This window comes from Podarcis vaucheri (assembly GCF_965113315.1).
Source record: "Podarcis vaucheri genome assembly, chromosome: 3".
Lineage (NCBI taxonomy): Eukaryota > Metazoa > Chordata > Lepidosauria > Squamata > Lacertidae > Podarcis > Podarcis vaucheri.
This window is the reverse complement of record NC_138761.1, coordinates 29010024-29033139: the sequence shown is the minus strand read 5'-3', so window position 1 is coordinate 29033139 and position 23116 is coordinate 29010024. Positions and strand designations below refer to the sequence as shown.

The 23116-nt window shown below is 39.7% G+C and overlaps 1 protein-coding gene across 7 annotated transcripts in view; it reads left to right on the top strand.

Moving 5' to 3' along the window:
- Positions 1 to 23116, top strand: part of USH2A (usherin) — a 432976-nt gene that overhangs the window by 344679 nt on the left and 65181 nt on the right. For all 7 annotated transcript variants that reach the window (XR_014218160.1, XM_082217159.1, XM_082217162.1 and 4 more), the window contains 6 exons: positions 533 to 640; positions 1337 to 1520; positions 2075 to 2232; positions 10138 to 10296; positions 12987 to 13149; positions 17952 to 18306. Coding sequence is in view for 6 of the 7 variants with exons in the window: in XM_082217159.1 (XP_082073285.1) it covers positions 533 to 640; positions 1337 to 1520; positions 2075 to 2232; positions 10138 to 10296; positions 12987 to 13149; positions 17952 to 18306 (1127 nt within the window). In the remaining variant the exon portion in view is untranslated. The remainder of the gene's footprint in view (positions 1 to 532; positions 641 to 1336; positions 1521 to 2074; positions 2233 to 10137; positions 10297 to 12986; positions 13150 to 17951; positions 18307 to 23116) is intronic.

Sequence of the window (23116 nt, the reverse complement as noted above, 5' to 3'; positions counted from 1 at the left end):
GGTGCTGGGTTGGCATCCATTCAGTGCTATCATTGTTACCCTGACAGAACACTCAGTGTATCCCACTGTGAGCATATCTGTTTGAGTGCTTTGGGAATCTGGGTGATCGTTGTGTTGGGAAGGAGAGAGAAAAGACTATGACCAGCAAATGCATTTCTGACCATAGCATAATAATTAACAGAAACAAACACAATTTTTTTATTTAGTAGGCGTAATTTGAGCCACACAACTCAAACAGATTAATTTTTTGTTGTATACATTTCAACAACCGCAAAGTGTGAGATTCAGCAGCAGAGATGTTGTAAAAGTGTGTTGATCCCCCACTGAAGGGGATAACAGTGGCTAGCCAGACCTTGTTGCTGATTGAGAAGGGCTCCCCATAACAGTTCAAGCATCAGTGTCCCAAAAATGTAGGTCTGCCCTGATAATACCCCATACAGTACACTTCGTAGGGAAGATTCGCAGGTGGAAATCTGGGTCAGAGCAAACATCTGAAGACTTCATTTTAATCCTATTTGGTTTGGTTGTTTAGATCTTCAGCCTTACAGAAACTACAGCTTTACACTCACAGCATGTACATTTGCTGGATGCACTTCTAGTCGGACAAGTTCAGGTAGAACATTGCAAGCTGCTCCTCAAGGTAAGTAGAAATATATTAAGTTCTCCAGAACTTGGAGGCACCTACACCAGCAGTAAATGTTCTATAGCATTTGTGCTAACCAGAAGAACCAGCGCCTAGATTTGTTTTTAAAGAAACAAAAAACTCTGGCATTCAGATATGATGTTGAATTTGTACAGTCACATCTTGGAACCAGGATACTTAAGAACTTGGTTACCTAGGGTATGCTGGTCCATACACTAATATCTTCAAAAATTGCTTTTCTTTGGGTGATCTTGCCATCTCAGGTGCAATGGTAGGCTACTTTGTTGTGGCACCCAACTATGGCATGCTTTCCCCAGGCATGTCATATCTGTAGACAAAACCCTTTGTGATTTCCCCCAGCTTTTATGCTGCTTGGTGTTTGTTTTCAATCTTCCTGACTGTTCTTTTATACTGTGGTGTTTTAATGTTACACACACACACACACACACACACACACACACATTTTGTAAGCCACCCTAGAAACCCGGTTATATATAAAATTAATTTTTTAAAAATTATTTTTTTAAAAAATAAATAAATTGTAACGTTGTTTGCTCTCATTGAGATCAAGCTGAATTGATTTTGGATGTCAGCTTTATTAACTAACACAGCCTACCATCCTAGCTTGTTTATAACATTAAATGATTATGCAAAGATGTTGTTATTAACACTGTATTATTGATATAATTACAGGGGTATGGTCACAGCCTCGTCATATCACAGTTAGCTCTACAGTAGTTGAATTATATTGGGATGAACCGGAGCAACTTAATGGAATTATTTCTCAATATCGATTGCTTTGTAATGGAGAAGAGATTTTCAAGGATGGTAAAGAAAATCTGAATTTCACTGATTCTGGCCTGCAACCAAATAGCAGGTAAAATGGCGGAGGTGTTTAATAAGTGTTTAATCTAGTATAATGTATTTATATCTTCTGAAAATGTTCGAACATGATCTGTTAGACCCCATATATGGATATCTCTTTAGCATTCCTATGAATGCTGAGGGCATGATAACACCTGAATTCAGTTTTCCAAAGCTTCAGACGAAACAGATCAGCAGTGCTATTAGCTCATTAGTTATGTGTGAGGGCCAGTAGACAATAGACTGAATCCAAATGCCACTCCTCACTCTAGTGAGAGCAAGTGATCTGTGTAATCAAGGATTATGATCTGTTACAAACACACACACACACACACACACAGACACACACACTTACACATACATATATATAACAGACACACACAGAGAGAGAAAGGCAGAAAATTTAATATTACTGGTATCTGACACACATGTTTTATGATGTTCATTCATCAACCTAATCATTTCTAAAATTTAAAGTAAATGTGTTCCAAATAACTAACATATTTGATTATTTTGTGAACATTTCTTTCTGTCCTCCGCTCACTGTACCCCATTGTTTGTTTATAGATATGTTTACCAGCTAGAAGCCAGCACATGGGGTGGGAGCAATACTAGTGGCAAATACATTATCCAAACACCTGTGGCAACACCAGAGGAAATCCGCACCCCATATAATGTCACAACAATTGATGCACATTCCATATTTGTAGCTTGGGAAATTCCTGGTAAGCATGAGTTTTTGTGTACTATATAACAAATGTGGGATATATATTAAATGTGTTATCTGTCTGCTGAAGTCATCTGCTTTTCGTGTTTTTGGTTTTTGTGATTTAGGAAGGAATGGTTCATACCAGTGTTGGCCTTACCATCCTTCCTTAAGTGGCAGATTTGGATTAATCATTAAAATGAATCAATATATGTATGTATGATGTCTCGGTTCCATTGAGTTCAATGGGACATGCATTCAGGAAACTTGATACCAAATTACAGCATTCATTTGTTACAAGTGTGACCATAATTACAGGGAGGAGAAATATTTAGGTTTTCTCCTTCAGGCACCAAAATGTCTTCAGCCATCTCTGGTTTGTGATAAAACAATAATAATTAAGCAATAGAATCGGCTGTATTGCCTTCGAATTGAGGAAATATAATTTAATGTCAAATTGTGAATTTTAATTTAATAGCGATCATCTAGTCACACCATCTATGACTTATGTGCAATTGATTAATTCATTTTAATTTGGCTTCAGACAGTTATTTATTATCAGAGCCTTTAAAAAAGAGGAACCGTATCCTTGTTCTCCTTTCTCTGCTGAGTTCATGACAAATGCAGCCAATTCTGGGGATGTCTGCTCTCCAAAAAGGAAGCATTAACAACCCCAGTGTAGTGTCTGTTTGTCATACCAAGAGTTGCTGAGTGAACTCTCAGGCAGTGTACTGTTTAGTATGAAATTAAAGTTGTTGTTACACATCCTCTGTTGGGCCGCTATCTCGTGATACTTTCCCCTCAGTCTAGAAGGGTTCCATCTACTAATAGCTGATCTTCACCAGCAAGTGTGGTAATCAGCTAAACTTTCAGCTATTTACTTTCATTATATGGGTATTCCAACACAATGGTGGTTAATATAAATGTAATGTTCCATAACTATGATGATCTGCTCCTTCTCATGTTGTGTGTGGCTCTGTAGTTTTCAACTGCTGAAAAATATGAGAAATTGTGTATACGAAGGAGATTGTGCTCTCATCATTTATTTCAGACAGAAACAGGAGGCTATATCTAAAATGGTTATGTATTGAATCTGAATTTTATTTTTTTCCATTTCTAGCTTCTTTAAATATAGTCTACTAATAATACTAATTGGGCATTTTTCTATGGAGTCTTTCTTCATAAACATTTAAAATACTGTACTCCCACCTTGCAGAAAAGGCACAGAATGACAAGAGAATATAAAAACATTCAATATAAAGTTACCTGGTAAACATTTGCACTCATGCTTGGAATAGTAAATATTCCTGTGATGCCCATTGAACCAATGGTTAATAGATCTATAATATCCTGAGCTGTCAATCTTTTAGTTTTCAGAAGCACAAAATCCATTATAGAAATGCTATAATATATGAAAAAGATTAAAATCTTAAATTAAACTTTTCCCCTTCTACTGCCTAGAAGGATTTAGAACCCAGGAAGAAGGCAGGTGAATTTGACTTATAATCTACACTTGATTTCATTGGAAAGTGTCTCATACTGTCTCAGTTTTGATAATAAGTTTCGCTGAAAGCTTTGAATATTCACTACTACAAATATGTTTTGTTATCTTCTTGAAGCCTGATCCTATGTAGAGTTAGTCATGGCTAAGTCCATTGATAATGCACCTAACTATGTGTTAATCACACACAAATAATTAAAAGGTCAAAATAAGAAATTGAATGATGTGCATGTTTCATCAGAAAATGGGCTTCTCTCTGTTCTCCCATCCCACTGTTTCCCCTGAGTTTCTGAATTGTATGCATTTGTAAAAGGTTTAAGGGAAAAGCTTAATTACAGCAAATTCACAAACATAGATGCATATGCCTACACAGAAGGTATTTGTGAAAGCAATAGTATATTTCTGAAAAGCAGGAACAAGCAGTGTGAGGGGAAATATGGGAAGCCAGCCACTGCCATCATCATCACCTCAATTTATGATAATAATAGTAAGCTAACTAAGGGGAAAGAGAGTCTGAGGTAACTGAAGAAAAACAGGACAGGCATGAGGAACCAATGCACCGTCCATATATTGTTGGACTCCGACTCCCATCATCCTTGACCACTTGCTTTGCTGGAGGAGGCTGGTGGGAGCTGTGGCCCAACAACATCTGAAAGGCTTCCTGTTTCCTGCTACTGGTTTGCCAGAAGCGGCTTCGTCATGCTGGCCACAGGACCCAGAGGCTGTATGCCGGCTCCCTCGGCCAATAAAGCGAGATGAGTGCCACAACCCCAGAGTTGGCCATGACTGGACCTAATGGTCAGGGGTCCCTTTAGCTTTTTATACCACAATTATTTATTTATTTATTTATTTAAAAAATCAAAGTAAAACATTGCAGATAAAAGTCAAATACAGCGGTACCTCGGGTTACAGATGCTTCAGGTTACAGACGCTTCAGGTTACAGACTCCGCTAACCTAGAAATAGTACCCACTGCCCCCAGAATGCGTCCTTGGACCAATTCTGCACATCCAAGCCTCATTCTCATGCGTTCCCACCCGCCATGCAGAAAAATAATTCCCAAATATTAGAGAAAATGTTTGGTCTGCAAAAATACATAGGAGCATTAAGCGTAATTTACAATGGCTCATTCATCCATCGCCATCTAGGGCAATGGAATGTCATATGAAGAGCAACATACTGTAACTACTGAGGAGTACTGAGCAATTTTGAAACACACAAAAACATGACAAACCAGACTCTCTCCCTGGACAGCAAAAATACAACTCCTGATTACCGCCCAGTAATACATCACTCACTTTCTGCTTCTGAACAGAGTGGTAGGTTATACGGATTTGCAAAGAGAGAGATAAACAACGTCTTGTTTCATAGGAATATTGGCATGATGAATCACTTCTATGAGTTTTCTAGCAAAAAGTAAGGTGATGTCTCACTGTCCTGGATCAGATTGGCTCTCAACAACTAAAACTGCATGGGATTGTCAACCCATAAAAATGAGGCCTGGAGGAAATGGCTGAAAGTACGACTGGAGGGTGTCATGAAGGGATGGCAATGTTAGAAGCAAGCCAAACCTCTGTATACAACTATGATGTATTACTGGCAAGTCCCCCCCCCCCCCGTTTTGTAGGTTTAGTTTTATTTTTCTTTAGACTTTACTTTTTCCATGAATGGATCTTCAGTTATGCATTCAATACATCATATTGAAATACTCTATTTCTCCCTTTTACATTCAAAGGTCAACCTTTATAATAAGGGTTGGCAGTGATTCTCCCATTGAGACAGTCATTTTAATTGATATTGTCTCCAGGAATAAAATTGCTTTTTATTAATCAAGTTTTGATGAGAGGCTAGTTGGCCACAGTATCTTCCTGTCTATGGAAAGTGGCTGCATTCTGGCATTCGATCCCCTTGTCTTCTATAATAAATTAGGATCACATAAGCACCCACAGGATTAATTATGGGCTACCTATCCATGGAGTCTCCTTTTATTTTAATTATGATGTTTCAACAGCAGTGATGTCTCCAAATTCCATAACTTTATAGATGTCATAATTCAAAACTCCTGTCTAAGCTAAATGGCGAGATGTCCAAGCAGTGGTTAAATTGATGAATTAAAGGAGAAAAAGGTGTTTGACACACCTCACTTACTATGGAAAATAGGGCTTTAATTTCTGAAAGAGCAAGAGATACTGGGTGTCGGTGCCCTTGTTTTACCAATATGGTACTACGGATCTTCTTTTCAGTGGCTGGGGTCATTATGGACAGGGAATAAGTTTGGATCCAGCCCATTGTGTCCTTGAATGCACTCATTTAGTTTTTTTTCTGATATAAGTAAAGCATTGCCAATAATTTCTCTGAACGTGATTTTGCTACTGGAATAATAGTTTGGGAACTGAAACTGCCTTGGTTATCCTGGCGAGAGATATACAGGAGTGTGGCCCTGTTAATTCTCTTGGATGGCTCAGGGGTTTATGTTACAATTTGAGTGCTGAATCCAGGTGGGACCTAGCGGCTTTGGTGGTTTTTATGGTGGCCCTGGTTTTACCTGGAGGATAGGTCTTAAAAGGTGGTGTTGGATGGCCGGTGCTCCACACAGTGACCTTTTAAATGCAGGGTGTCTCATACACTATTCAGCACCTACATGAAACCACCGGATGAAGTTTTTGGAATACTTGGTCTAGGGCAGCCTTCAACAAACAACTTGATGCCTTCCTGCTGTTTTGAACTGCAACTCCCATTAGCCTCAACTAGCAAAACCACATTGTGCACTGTAAAATACAGTCATACCCTGGGTTACAGACACTTCAGGTTGCACGTTTTTGGGTTACCGGAATGGGTTACTTCCAGGTTTCAGAGCATGCACAGAAGCGCCAAATCGCAACCTGTGTGCGCACAGATGCGGCACTGTGGCTTGCGAACATGCCTCCAACATGGATCACGTTCGCAACCCGAGTATCCACTGTACACCTCAGTATGATTTTATTTGTGCAGCTTTTAATAGAAAATAAGATTGTGCCATTAATCTGAATATTTAGCCTTAAAAATGATGATGGAGCCATATATACTGTTTTATGATAATATGGATGTGTTTTTAATAATAAACATCAGAGGAAATCTTTACATTGAATATTAATAAAATACATAAGGTATGTAGCTGAAATCCAACTCTTGAAGATATAGGAAAAACAATATTAGACCACTGGTCATTATTGGGTTTGAATTTTGATATATGCCAAAGAACATGTGATGCTTTTTTTTAATCTGTTGATTTCAATGGTGTTTTTAATCTATACAGGGGGGGGGGACAATACCTTTTTAAACCATACTTTCTTACACATTTTTCTTATGAGACTCCTTAGTTTTGAAATGAATTTGAAGGTGCTTTTTTCAGAATTGTCCATTATCCACTGTCCAAATATAAAGAAAAAAGGGGGAAGAGGAAAGCCCAAGATGTTGTTTGATTGACTTGTCCTGTTGCAAAATATGCACCTGCTGTGAAATGAAGTCATGGAGAGAAAAAAGTGGAATAATTTAACTTTTTTATTTGTAAAGATAATCAGGATTTTCTGATTACATCTTAACTTCATAAATGTTAAATAACCTATCAGCATCTAGTTGTTGTAAATTATGAAAAGGAGTATTGCTGGGAATATTAACCAACTAAATCCTTGTTCTTTAGTGAACACGAAAATGCGTTATGGCAGGTTGTCATTGTGCTCACGGTAACTTTGACACCAAATAACAAAACTGCCATTTGCACTTAGGGTAAATTGGTTCACTTGTGCTTTTACTGTTCTTTTTATTCTGACATAAATTTATGAACTCTGGAACTAACCAAGTCGTGTGGTTTCCCAGCTGACTTTAGCAAATCTGCCCATTTCATTCCATTCACTCATCAAACCATCAATGCTGTGGTAGTTTCAGACTCGCCGCAGATATTTTAAGACATAGGCACTTTTCTGACCGCCACATTTCCATTTCCTATGAACATTTGCCTTTCTTGTTTTCAAAGGCATCAGCTGATGGGGGAAATATGTTACTCAGAAAAAAGAGGGCAAAGCATCCTACTGACAATCCCATTGTTCTTCAACGCATTTTTTACATGATTTGTGTAACATATTCTTGCTTTCTTCCTGAGAAGACTTGATCAAAGCAGTCTGTTTACTTTTAACTTTATTTATTTGGGTTTTTGGCCTGTCCTTAGCAACAATCTAATACAATTTCAGATGTGAATAAAAAGTCCAGATGGCATCCCTCCAACATTTACCGTATTTTTCGCTCTATAACACGCACCCGACCATAACACGCACATAGTTTTTAGAGGAGGAAAATCCGTAGGCATGCCACCCGTAGGCATTCCCTCCATAACATGCACAGACATTTCCCCTTACTTTTTAGGAGGAAAAAGGTGAGTGTTGTGGTGCAAAAAATATGGTATAATTAGGTAACATGCAAAATGGCACCCTCATTTTGGAACCTGCTGTTTTTTCTGGCTTCCTAGTGAGGTTGTTCCTTCCACTTTTGAATCAATATAATATAGTGGACAGAATACCAAAGCTCCACTCCTCTCTCCATGTTTCTTTTGTGTAGCTACATTACACACCCATGCAAGGCTCCCATGAGACAAGGTGAGGCAGCTGCTGTTCCTGATGTAGATCTTCCCTCTCCCCTTCTTCCCTGGCAGGGAGAGAAGTGAAGTTTTAGGATCGGCCTCAGGTGCCAAAATCTCTTATGCCGTCCCTGATTGGATGGAGTACTGGATCCCCACTCAGTGATTATGCCTTATGCAGTGTTTCTCAAATTTGTTAGACTACAGCTCCCATCATCCTTGACCACTGGTCCTACCCAAGTTTGAGAAACACTGGCCTAATGTGTGCCTTCAGTCCAACCTATTGTACAAGGTTTTGGTAAGAATAAAAATGGGAAAGCCCGACATGTGTTGCTTCCATGAGCATTTTGAAGATAGGGCAAGATACAAGTGTGAAAGACAGCATGTCGTGGAAACCCAGGCTATGTTAGGGTTGCCCTACATCCGGGTTTTCCTGGACACGTCCAGGAATTGCTCAGAAAAATTGTGTCCAGGTGGATTTTTGTTGAATCAGCAAAATCGGACGCATGGCAAGTTGGGCTGTTTTTATTTTTAAAATCTATACAGTGGTACCTCGAGTTAAGCCCTTAATTCGTTCCGGAGGTCTGTTCTTAACCTGAAACTGTTCTTAACCTGAAGCACCACTTTAGCTAATGGGGCCTCCTGCTGCCGCTGCGCCGCCGGAGCACGATTTCTGTTCTCATTCTGAAGCAAAGTTCTTAACCTGAGGTACTATTTCTGGGTTAGCGGAGTCTGTAACCGGAAGCGTATGTAACCTGAAGCGTATGTAACCCAAGGTACCACTGTAATGGTTTCTTACAGAGCTTCTTGGCACCCTTCAGTCCACTTGTGGGACAAGTAAGACTGTGCTATATGAGTCTACATGAACCTAAATATGCTTCCATACCTTATGCTTGTGAAATTTTCTGAGTAAAGTATTTCACTTCTACCCATAAACCCTTTCACTACATTGTTCTGGTTTTGTATAATCTGAAAAGTCTAGTCTACTGAATGTTGGATCCTGTAGAACAGGCATGGCCAAACTTGGCTCTCCAGCTGTTTGGGAATACAATTCCCATCATCCCTGACCACTGGTCCTGTTAGCTGGGGATGATGGGAGTTGTAGTCCCAAAACAGCTGGAGGGCCAAGTTTGGCCATGCCTGCTGTAGGACAGTGGTGGACAACCTGTGTCCCTCCAAGATGGTGTTGGGCCTCTGACTCCCATCAGCCCCACCCATTATGACCAATGATTACAATGACCAATGTCCAGTGATGGGAAGTCATGCAGCAGTGGAGGTACAATGGCATGTGTTGATCCTACTTTGAACTTCCACAGTTCAATGGAAAGTCTGCATAGAGACCACATTCATGCAACTATAAACTCATAGAGATATTTCTGGATGATCAGAAATCCTGGGAAAATAGGGTTTCCAATTCCAATGGAAAGAGCCCAGTGTGTGTGATCCCACTCCATCTCTCTGTCTGAATATCTGAATAGGGTTTTGATGGCAAATCTTTGACTCTTAGCCAAATGTGTGAAATATCTCCATGGCTGATCATGATGCTTGAGTTGGCATTGGGAAAATTAAAAATTCTGTCTGTGGTGATTCGTCTCTGTTGCCTGATGCTTGTGACCACTGAAATGCTGAGCATTCATGTGTGAATAAGGTATGTTTATTATTCATGTATGAAGTATCATTATCAAGAAACACAATCTTAATCATTCCAGTGCTTCATGGCACAGAGTTCCCCTCTTTACGAGGAAACACAAAATCATAAATACTGTGTATGTGAAACAGCAATTATCCTATGAACTGTTGTCTGTTTTGTAACAGGATCATTTGTGACTAATTTGCCTTTGAAGTACAACATACTACTAAATGCTGGCAGCACCTCTCCACTTGTAATACCAGTCGGCCAGCCTAACTTTGCTCTTTTGGATGGTCTGGATCCGTACACACAATACGAGATAAGGATACAAGCCTGCCAGGATGGTAAGATGTTAAGTAATTCTCTTTTGTCATCAGCAGACAGTGCAGTTTTGCAAAATAGCTTCTGTTCAGCAAAACAGATAACATCTTATTTCAAAATTGAAGTGAAATGTTTACCTAGTAAAAGCAAAGCCTGACACTGAGTGGTGCATTTTACATTTCTCCATATTATATCATGAATATTTTAAAAGAAAATTTAAAACGTTAGCATTTGGGGGAATGGTAGTCCTTTTTGTGAAATGCATTATGAAAAGCATAAAGTAGGTTTTTTTTAAAAAAAAATTGTCTAGAAGTACACATCAGATACAATCCATTCTCAATTGATGTTACATCAGCAATTTATCTCTTTTTTATTATTCATATAAAGCAGAAGGATTATTGCTCTGTTATTTTGGATTACAAGGAATGCATGAAACCTTATCTAAAGGGATCTGTTGGCATGGGTAAAGCACTTACGCTGGTGGAAGTCTACAGAAACCGTTGATACTGAACTTGAAGCTTCTGGGTATTGGGGACTTGTAAGATTGATCCTATCTTTCAAAAACTTTTATGACGGTCCAAATCAATAATATTTCAAGAATTCTCCCTGCACTGTTTGCCTTTTTTGTATCATTCAGTGAGCAGGGAGTGAGCCTTGGGACTCTGTGCTCCTTCCTTCTCTTGCTTTCTGCCTTCACATGCTAGTCCTTGTTAGCTTAAACTACAGTTGGCTATTGTTGTCCATTAAACTGTGATTTAATGTCAGTTTTGCTATCCAATATCTTTATTTCATAGCATTCATACACCACTTGATTGTAAAATAAATAAATAACCCTCAAAGCGGTCTACAAAAAGATAAAACAATGTAATCAAGAAAAGTCTACAACCTTATTTAAAAGGTAAAGGGACCCCTCCCCTGACCATTAGGTCCAGTCGTGACTGACTCTGGGGTTGTGGCGCTCATCTTGCTTTATTGGATGAGGGAGCCGGCGTACAGCTTCTGGTTCATGTGGCCAGCATGACAAAGCCGCTTCTGGCGAACCAGAGCAGCGCACGGAAACGCTGTTTACCTTCCCACCGGAGCGGTACCTATTTATCTACTTGCACTTTGACGTGCTTTCAAACTGCTAGGTTGGCAGGAGCAGGGACCAAGTAACGGGAGCTCACCCCGTTGCGGGGATTCGAACCGCCGACCTTCTGATTGGCAAGTCCTAGGCTCTGTGGTTTAACCCACAGCGCCACCCATGTCCCACAACCTTATTTACAAACAAGCAAAAGTTAAAATATTAAGAGATTGAAATTACCCCAACTTTCTAAGCAGCTGGGAAGTAGGCTTGTTTAAACAAGAATGTTTTTTGCAGGTGCCAAAAAGAGTACAGTGAAGGCCCCTCCGTGATCTCAATAGTCAGGGAGTTCCAAAGTGTAGGTGCTGCCACACTAAATGAACAAGTTCTTACAAATGTGGAATGGGTGTTATGTTGCACCTGGAGTAGTGGCAATTCTGCCGATTGAAGCAGTGGAGTGGACACATGTGGAGTAAGGCGATCTCATAGGCAAACTCGTACTCAAGTTGTTAAGGGCTTTAAAGCATGCTTTGAATGTGGTTTAATATCCTGGACAACAAACATGATGGTAAATCATAGTTCCCTATCTCAAACATAACAGGAAACTGTAGTTTACGTGAACCAGGATCAGTGTGCAAAGGGAACACATGAAAGTGGGGAACACATTAAAACAGTACTTGTTTCCAGCTTGCTAAAACTATGGTTTGGTTCTCAAATCCGTTCTTTATTTGATGATGCCTGTAGCTACTGAGAGCCATTTCAGTGGTGGCGCCCCAGTTGTGAAGTATCCTCCCTATAGGGAAATGTTTAGAACCTACACTGTGGTCTTGTGTTAGGTGGTGACCTTTTAAATTGATCCCAGGGTTTTAAGATGTGCTTTAGTGGTTCTTATATCTTTCACATTGCCATTACCCCATGTTGGTTTTATTCTGGTTTTATACTGTGCTATATTGTTCTGTTTAAAATTATGTATTGTTCTATTTTTATGGTTTTATAAACCGTCCAGAGAACTTTGGTTATTGGGTGATAGCAACTGAAGGAGAAAACAAATAGAATGCTTAAGAATGGAAAGGAAATGCACCGTATTTTTTCGCTCCATAAGACGCACCTGACCATAAGATGCACCTAGATTTTAGAGGAGGAAAGGGGGAAAGCCACGCTTTTGGGGGGATCAGCTCACAGTTGTGCAGCTTCTTTTGCAAAGGGGAAAAGCCCCTTTGTTGAGGATCGGCTCAAAGCTGTTGAGCTTACTTTGCAAAGTGAAAAAATCCTGTTTTTATGGGGTTCAACTCTAAGTTCTGATGCTTCTTTAGGAAAGGAAAGGGAGCCGCGTCTACAGTTTCCAGAGAGATAATCTAATCAGCCAGTCACATGTCGCTGGGGAAACAAACGGCCTCTGTCTCCAGAACATTCAACAATGGAGGCCTGGGCAAGGAGACGGGGCCGGAAAGGGAGCCAGCGATCGACCACACATTCGTTTCATAAGACGCACAGACATTTCCCCTTACTTTTTAGCAGGAAAAAAGTGTGTCTTATGGAGCAAAAAATACGGTATATTTGATATATTGTTTCTTGGGCATTTGTCAATCCGAAGAGCATGTTCCAGTGTCCAAAACATGGTCCTTAATTGATGCTTTTGTTTTCTTGTAGTTGGCTGTGGAGTTGGTGAACGGGCATATGCAAGGACAGCTGAAGCACCTCCTAAGGATTTGAGTCCCCCTGTCATTGCAGCCACTGGATCGGCATCAATAGAGGTGAAATGGTCACCACCTAGAAAACCCAATGGAATAATTAGAAACTACTTTGTTTACAGGTAGCTTTGGTTGTTGTTGATTTTTTACCCTACTCAGATGCTCAATATAGAAACTACAGTAGCCCCCACCTTGAAGTTTTATTCAGGTCCAATAGTGTTTAAATTATCTTCCCAAGTGCGTATGTTGGGTAGCATGGGAAAAAGCCATACCAATGTTTTTGGCCTGGAAAAGGGTATCCCACCCCTTAGGCTAGAGTGGGGAAGGAATTGGGCTAAGTGTGATTTCTACTGTCACTACAATATTATGGCCATGGGTGGCGCTGTGGTCTAAACCCCTGAGCCTCTTGGGCTTGCTGATCAGAAGGTCGGCAGTTCGAATCCCCACCACGGGGTGAGCTCCCATTGCTCTGTCCCAGCTCCTGCCAACCTAGCAGTTCAAAAGCACGCCAGTGTGAGTAGATAAATAGGTACCGCTGCGGCGGGAAGGTAAATGTCGTTTCCATGCGCTCTGGTTTCCATCACACTGTTCCATTGTGCCAGAAGTGGTTTAGTCATGCTAGCCACATGGCCCAGAAATCTGTCTGTTGACTCCCTTGGCCTGAAAGCGAGATGAGCGCCGCAACCCCATAGTCACCTTTGACTGGACTTAACCGTCCAGGGGTCCTTTACTTTTTACCTATGGTCTGGCAACCTTAAGGTTGTCAAGAAACCAAAGACCAAGAAATCATAGATAGGAAACATAGAAAGACAGAAAGTTGGATTGGCCCATCCAGTTCAGTATGATCTACACTGAATGGCTGCAACTCTCTGGGGTTTGACCTATCACTGAGCTCTTTCCCAATGGTAGCTGTGGATCTAAATTCATATCTTTCATTGAGCTTGCCAGCCAATTCTGTGCCTTAAGGTTTCTAAGAGTCTATAAAATTCTGGAATATTTCTCCTGGAATATTTTCACCTGCTAATTGTATGGCCAAACACATCAAACACCTATAAAGAGAAATAAAGTATCTCTTATAGTCCAAGACAAGGCTTCACTCTGCTGGTTTTGTAAATAAAGCTGATGATTACAGCTGCAATTCCACAGCAGCCAGAGAAAGGGAAAACAGGAAATATAATGCAGAAAGTGGAAAATACTGTAAATTGAATTTGACAGCATTTGATGGCATTTGATTATTCTAGTCACAGCCAAACAATGATATAAAGAGTAATATGAAACAGAATGTGTTACTGCCTAGCAGACTCGAAAGCAATAAACCTTCCTCCAATGTGACACAATCACTTCACAATCATAATTGTAGCCTGTTTGATACCTCTGAGTACAGCAGAAGGGCACTGACTGACATAGATACATTTTGTTTTTTATTTAAAGTGAAATGAAAATGGCGCACTGGGGCTCCAGATACAATCGTTATATTCACCTACATAGACATGAATCACTTGGCAGTTATTTCAGCTGAAGTTTAAATGTGCTTAGACAACAACAATATCACATCTTTCTCAGATAGCTGTGGAAAAAATCAGAAATTTGTAAGGGCAGGAATGGGATATAAGCACAGCGTTCTCCCCCCCCTTTTTTTTTTTTTTGCATGTGATACCCACACATAGCCTTAGACTGTTATAGCAAGAAGTCTGCAGTATTTCTAGAGGATGTTATGGTATGTAATTTCTTTTCCATCATTTGCTGCCTCTGCCTTGCTGTCATATATACACCAAACTAAATTTATTTAACCTGCAAGTGGTAGGCAGCTTTTCATTAAGCCTGAAGGATATATATTTGCAAGGGTTTGGAGTTCTGTGCTGACCTTCCTGCTATCCTCACCCAACCCCAAACCTTTGTTAGATACGTTTTTAGAACAAAACTGGAGGGAGGGAGGTATAGCAATATTTATTCATTTATTCTGTGTTTCTATGCCACTGCACACACAAACACACACACACACACACAAAAAAAAAAATATCAGTAACGATGCAATATAATAAAACAATAAAAGCAGTAAAAAGAAATTCCCCTCTAGCATAGGAAGAAATCAAACCAGTTGACAGAACTGATAAACCAATAAATCACAAATAAACATTGGGCATCCAGGTTTTTGAACCACAAATTATTTAAGAGGCCTCAGTAAATTTAAAAAAAGACCTTTGCCTTGCTCTGAAAAGACCATAAAGAAGGAGCAAAGAGTGCCTCTTTGAGGAAACTACTCCACAGGCAGAGTGCCCTTTTGTAAATGTATTTACTTGATTTGCTTTCCTTTACTCTGATGATAATAACTGAGTAGGTTGTGGGGGAGTAATTCAGTTGGATACTGAATGCATGAAGTTCCCTGGATGGCAAGAGGACTGCAGAGTACAGCAGGAAGGCATGAAGTGGTATGCAGATTTTAGGGTGCCCTAAAGTGAGGAGCCCTAGTCAGTTACCCAGTTTGCCCTCCACTAAAGTCTCCACTTCAAACTACGTAGCTATGTTCTTGGCTATAAAGTTTGCTCTGATAAACATCACTCTTTGAACACCTTTAAATGGGTGAAGGCATCAAACCATAATATGTAGGTTCAGTGACAGTTAGCAGTTCCTGAGAAGGGCATCTTTCTCTTGTGCTTCTCTCTCTGTGTGGGAGAAAATCTTCCATTTAAATGAGCAGCTGAATTCTAAATCTTCAGGCTGTTGAAATGACTAGAGACTGTTCAGCCACTTCTGCTCGGAGTTTATTCATACATGAGGATATTCTCCTTTTAGCACTACAGATGGAACCATTTACCTAACCATAAGTTTCTTTCATTAAATATTCAACAGTAATAAGATCTAAACACTTTAACCAGACTACATTGTTCGGCTTTGCTTGTGGAAGAGCTCACGGTTGGTGGCATATTTGATCTATCAGGGAGAGAAGCTGTTTATCACAGATTTTCCACGTTACTAAACAGTAATTTGTGAACCCAACAAACAGCTATGGTGGCTAATTGAGAAGCTATGCAGTGCAAAGCAAACCACCGAGCATTGCTGCACATAAAATATCATAATTTTTCACTTTTTTGTGATTGACATATTTTTGTAACTCAATAGGAGGGCATTCAATGCAAAACTCTGCACAAAACTCTGCACAAGTGTGCCCGATGCTTCCTGGCAACTAATAATTTATTAATTTATTATATTTACTCTTACATTTATGTCCCACATTTCTGCCAAGCAGCTCACAGGGGCATACATGGTTCTCTTCTTCCCCATTTTATCATCACAACTCTGTGAAGTACATTAGACTGAGAGATGGTGACTGGCCCCAAGCTTTAGGACTGAATGGGGCTTTGAATGCTCCCAGGTCCTAGTACAACACTCTAACCACTATAAAACATGGTGCATTTTACCATAAAGCCCATTGCACCTTGAAAATTCTACCTCCCTTCCAAAAATTAAAAAGCCACTAGTCCCTAGTGATACAAGTGATTTGCATAAAATCATGATGTCAATCTTTGGATAAAGGTACAGGATCTGGAAACCTAGTAGCAACAGTTAAATTTCTACAAGGCTCTTTCCTCAAACTTCCATTAAACTCACTTACCCCAACAGTCAGTTGGGCTGAGGTAGGGTGCCCAGAAAAGGCCCTTCCGTGGCAATCAGTCTTCTGGCACTTTTGCACAAAACTAGCATGGGACATATTGATGGTTGCTTTAGCTCACCTCCCACACACTTCTCCCTACCCTGAACCACTGTGATTGAGACCACAAGCTTAACATGAGTCAACAATGTGATGCAACAGCAAAAGAATGAAAAGAAAAGAAAAGAAAAGAAAACCAATTCTATTCTAGGTTGCATCAACAGAAGTATAGTGTCCTGATCATGGGAAGTCATTGTCTCACTCTATTCCTCATTTGTCAGACCACACTGGGAGTGCTGTGTCCAGTTCTGGGCAACACAGTTTAAGAAGAATATTAATAAGCTGGAACATGTGCAGATGAAAGCAGCCAAAATGACCATGGTTCTGAAACCAAGCCTTATGAGGAACAGCTGAGGGAGTTGTGTATATTTAGCCTGGAAAAGAGGAGATGGAGAGATATGGCAGCCATCTTCAGATGTCTAAAGGGCTGCCACATGGAAGATGGAGCAAACTTGTTTTCTCCTGCTCCAGAGGCTAGGACCCGAACTAGTGGCTTCAAGTTACAAGAAAGGTGATTCCAACTAAACACCTGGATGAACTTTCTGACAGTAAGGAGTTGTTCAACAGTGGATCAGACTCTCTCAGGAGGTGGTAAACTCATTGGAGGTTTTTAAGCAGAGATAGATGGCCATCTGACGTGAATCCTTTAGCTGAGATTCCTGCATTGCTGGGGTCCCTTCCAACTCTACAGTTCTATGATTTTATACTGTGCTTTCACTTTATTGCACTCGTGTTATTACATGCATGTCTTGGCCCATGTACATACTCTGCTTTTTCTTATGCAGTACCAAGTCAAACAGTAACCAAGTCAACTTTTACCACCAACTTAGCACAAAACAAAAACCGCTGCTTCCTGTAAATATGTCATGACTTTAAAAACAGTTGCTACAGGTAACCACCAGTATTGAAACAAACAAATTTGACAATAGGTAAAGATTTGTACTTGTGAAAGAAAAAGTCCATTGTTCATAGGGCGTGATCATGACACCTGCCTAGCACCTGAGCTGATTTCACATCAGCAAATGCACCATGTTTGCTGTTGCAAGTGGCACGTCAGGTAATGATTTGGTGTAATAAGTATGTGCATTGTTAATGATAAAAACTGAACTACACTAGGCTATAGTCATTTTGAAGTTTGTACTTCAGCATCAAATGACCTCTTATTTATTAGTGGCTATAAAAGTTATTTACAGGTGATTTTTGTATGACTTTCAGACGTCCAGTGGGTACTCGAGAGGAACTGCTTATATTCATCTGGTCTGAAGGTGCTTTAGAATTCATTGATGCTACAGATGTCCTTCAGCCGTTCACGGAGTATGAATACCGCATTAGGGCACAGAATTCCAAGGGCTCTGTGGATAGTCTGTGGTCTTCAACACAAACTCTAGAAGCCCCACCTTGGGGCATGAATGTTCCTTGGGGCCAAGCTTTAAGCGCTTACTCTGTGCTCCTAAATTGGACCGAACCCACTTCTCCTAACGGTGCCATTTCTCAATATCGTGTCGTCTATCAAGAGAGACAGAGCGACCCGACATTTAACACGCCAGCTGTTACTGCATTAACTGTATCGGTAAGTGTTAGATAATCAGCCAACGTGAAGGAGTCATTTTTAGAAACGCATGCAGTTTCCTTTTCTGACCTCATTTGTGGTTTAGAAGTGCATATTAGGGCTGTCGGCCATTTCAAGAAAGCTTGCATGTTTCTGGTTGCATTACTTATTTGTTTATAAAAAAGATATTTATATAATGCTACAGCATAAAAAAATCAAAGTGGTTTAAAATAATATCTCTCTATAAGAAAAACACATAAAAATTAAATCACACAAACTATGGTTAGTCAGACAAACCATTGGTCATAGTTGATTAATCAGTTATTTGTATATATGAATAACAACAATAGTTCTGAAGCAAACAAGGATACTTTGTTTTTCGTTGATGTGCACATACATCATAGTGGTCACTATCTTAGAAAAAGCTCTTGTATGGGAGAAAATCCAGGGATTTTTCTTTTTTAATGGCATTTGCTGTCCCCAGTTTCCTGCCTCTCGTGCGTTGAAAGTATTTGTATTTAAATGTGTTGCCCAATTAATTGGAAGCACCTTTTTAGTCTTATAAAAAATGAATTGATTAATAGATTAAGTGTTGTAGTCCTAAAATATTTACATGGTGCAATCCTTAGTTGCCCATGTACGCTAATTATGGATGATTCACATGCAACAATGAGGACATCTACACATGAACAACCTCCCATCACAATCCCTTGCATGTTGGCTCATAAGTTCCACTGAACTTACTAGTAAATACCCTTTGGATAGGAGACTTAAAAGTCCAAAATGAAATATAATCATAGCAAAATCAGATATATTTTTTTCAACCATTCCAAGTGAATGCTGGTTTAAGCATGATAGTAAAATTAGCATTAGCTTGACTCCTATGATTTATGTTTAGTAATTAGGAAGATTTGCCTCATAACTCTTCAGAATCAGAAATAAATCAACCACCACAAAAAGAAAACGCTTTTACCAACAGTAGCACCTGGCACTCCCATACTGTAAGTTGCAAACCCTGACAAATACAGGAACCTCTAATTAGATGGATACAACATCTGCATGGAAGAAATGGCAGAACTAAGAACAAGATACAGTCTTGTGATTTTGCTGTAAGTTGGCTATTTCAGCAATCGTAATGCCAAAGGAGGCGTTGGACTGGCACTGTGTTACAAATGTCTTACTTCAAAAAAAGATACTATAGAACTGGAAATGGTTCTGAAAACGGAAGCCAAAATGATCAAGGGGTTGAAGTAACTTCCCTAAGAAAAGGGTATGCGCCTTACAGGTCTTTTTTTCCTCAGGAAAAAGATACGGAGGGATATAACGGAACTGTGTAAGATTATGTAAGTTGTGGAGAAAGTGAATGGAGTTTTGCTCCTCCCTACCTCCTCCCTACCTCATAATACTACAACTCAGGGACAAGTAAATGAATCTTGGAAGATTCAGGACAGACAAAATAAAGTACTTCTTCACACAGTGCAGAGTTGAACTGTGGAATTCGCTCTAACAAGATGTAGTGATGGCCACCAATATGGATGGCTTTGAAAGAGGGCTAGACAGATTCATGGAGGATAAGGCTATGGGTGGCTACTAGCCATCATGGCTATGCTCTGCCCTCATGGTTGGAGGCAGTAGGCCTATGAATGCTGGTTGTGGGAACAGCATGTGGAGAGAGTGCTGTTGACTCAGGTTCTTCTGGTGGGCTTCCCATAGGCACCTGGTTCGCCACTGTGAAAGCAGAATACTGGACGAGATGGGCCATTGGTCTGAGTGAGCAGGGCTCTTCTTATGCAAATAGAAAAATAATGTCAGGAAGCAGGCCTCAGTTGTTATTTACCATCAGTTTGGTGTAGTGGTTAAGAACGGTAGTCTTGTAATCTGGGGAACCGGGTTTGAGTCTCCGCTCCTCCACATGCAGCTGCTGGGTGACCTTGGGCCAGTCACACTTCTTTGAAGTCTCTCAGCCCCACTCACCTCACAGAGTGTTTGTTGTGGGGGAGGAAGGGAAAGGAGAATGTTAGCCGCTTTGAGACTCCTGAAGGGGAGTGAAAGGCGGGATATCAAATCCAAACTCTTCTTCTTCTTCTTCTGATGCATGATGTCTACTTAAGCCAGCCTCAAAAAAGTCACCTATCTGCTGCCACTATGTGTTAATCTGAAGTAATGGCATGGAAAATACCAGCCCTGGGACCTGTTAGTCTTGGTTCTACCCCAACGCAGAATAATGGAGACTTTCATATATTCTAATTACATTATACAGTGTTACCTCGGGTTAAGAACTTAATTCGTTCTGGGGTCCATTCTTAACCTGAAACTCTTCTTAACCTGAGGTACCACTTTAGCTAATGGGGCCTCCTGCTGCCGCCGTGCCACCAGAGCCCGATTTCTGTTCTCATCCTGAAGTAAAGTTCTTAACCCGAGGTACTATTTCTGGGTTAGTGGAGTCTGTAACCTGAAGCGTATCTAACCTGAAGCGTATGTAACCTGAGGTACCACTGTATATAACTCATATAATAATGGAGACTGTCATATAGTCTAGAATTCACCTCAATATAGACTCATGTCAGATCAGAATATCATAGATTCAGGTAGGTAGCCGTCAAAATACACAGACAAAATGAATGAATGAATGAATGAATGAATGAATAGTCCAGTAGCACCTTAGAGACCAACTGAGTTTGTTCTGGGTATAAGCTTTTGTGTGCATTCACACTTCTTCAGATTGAGGTTGATGGATGTCCATTTCATGCGGCTCAATGTAGTGCCTTCCATGATTCTAGATTCAGGTAGGTAGCCATGTTGGTCTGATGCAGTTGAAATAAATAAAAAAATAAAACTTAGTTGGTTTTAGTCTCTAAGGTGCTGCTAGACAATTTATTTATTTCGACAGAATATCATATTCTATCTTAAAATTTTCTGAATACCATATTCTGTAGGAAATATATGAGCTGTTGTTTTTTTCTTGGCTCACTTTCAACATGAGTAGATTAACAGGGATAAGAAGTGGTCAATATTGAGGAAGAGCCTGAATTTCTTTTATTTTTTTTAAATGTTATGTACAACTCATAGCCTTCCAGCTGTTCAATAAGTACATGCCAAGTTATATGGCAAGACTGCATATATGTTTGCTTCCCTCTAGAGCAGGCATGGCCATACTTGGCCCTCCAGCTGTTTTGGGACTACAATTTCCATCATCCCTAGTCTCGGATCCGAGACTTGGGAGAAGAAGCAATGGAGGAGGAGTGGAAAAAATTTAAGGACTATTTGCAAAAGTTTTATAAATTATATGAATTATAAGATTTCGCACGATTTGGAGAAAACAGCTCCCAGCAATGAGAGTGAAGGACAATGAAATTAAATAATGAATTAATGAAAAGAATAAATGTTTAAAGGTTGGAAAGATAATTATATGGGCTGATTAAAGTAATATGACAATATGTAATTTAAACTAAAAAGTAAGCTTTAAGGCAAAAGAAAGAAACGTATGAAACAAGGATATAATTTGTTGAAATTTTATTTGTTAAGAATGCAATGCGGGGGAGACGTGGGGAAGTTCGATAGTGGACTGGAACAAGCATGGAAATAACTAATTTCTTTTCCTTTTCTTTCTTTTTTCTTTTTCTTTCTGTAAATGTATAAGCTTTCTGTATAACTTGCTGAACAATCTTTATCTGGAAAAAAAAACAATAAAAATATTATTTAAAAAAAAATACAATTTCCATCATCCCTGACCACTGGTCCTGTGTATGATGGGAGTTGTAGTCCCAAAACAGATGGAGGGCCAGGTTTGGCCATGCTTGCACGGTATTGCATCTGGACAATATATTAGGACCTGAAGTATCTAGAATTGCACACTTTCCCCAAAGCAAATTTATTGTTTCCCACTAGTGATCAGACACTTTAACTCTCTTGCAACAATTTAACACATATGTTTTAAAGGTTAAAGGCCAGAACTGACAAGTGGACAGTTTCTAGTTGTTTTCAAAATCATTTTCAAGGACCATTCAGCATGATGTTGAGTTTTGGAATTCCTCTCTCCAATCATGCATTGAACTGTCTTGCACATCATGCCAACAACAACAGAAAATATCCAAGATGGTTGCATTGAGGGCAATAAAATGTACCAAAATGGCTTTTTAAATAATGTTGCCACAGTATGTTTCTTTAGCAAAGGCATTTTAACGCCTTTTAAATTAGTATTTTCTTGGCACTGGAGAAACATTACCCTACAAAACCTGAAATCGAAAAATATGTCAGAAATATATGCATAAAGATCAAGTGTGGTTTAGATAGCACTGATGCATTTTACTATCTTTCTATTTTTATTTTAAAATTCTTTCACTTTTCATTTAAAAAATGTGTGTTACTGTGCTAAACATTTGTCTCTGCAGAGCAAGACAGCTTCCCTGCCCACCAAATTTATTGCAAATTAATGCTTTATACTAAAGCTGTGCTTTATTTCGCTAAGTGCAGTGTAGGACACATTGAATGGAACTCTGGATTTGGGGATAGGATGTGCTAATGTAGCAAATGCAGTCCATATTGGTCTTCAGCCTATGCGGGTAGCCTACCCTCCTGTAGGAGCAGATGAAAATAATAATAGGAGCAGTGACTTTTTCTGTACAATGTCATTTTTCTGAAGCTTCTGTTTCAGGGAACTTCTCTGAAACTTCACATTTAGTTAAATTAAATTGCTGAATTAAAAGAGACAGGGAAACTCACATACACCGTGGAACTGACTGAGTCCATTCAAGAATGAGGTGCATCTTGGAATAATGAAAAAAACACAACTAAACTCTTTTTGTACAGTTTCTATTTTTCCCCCCAGTGG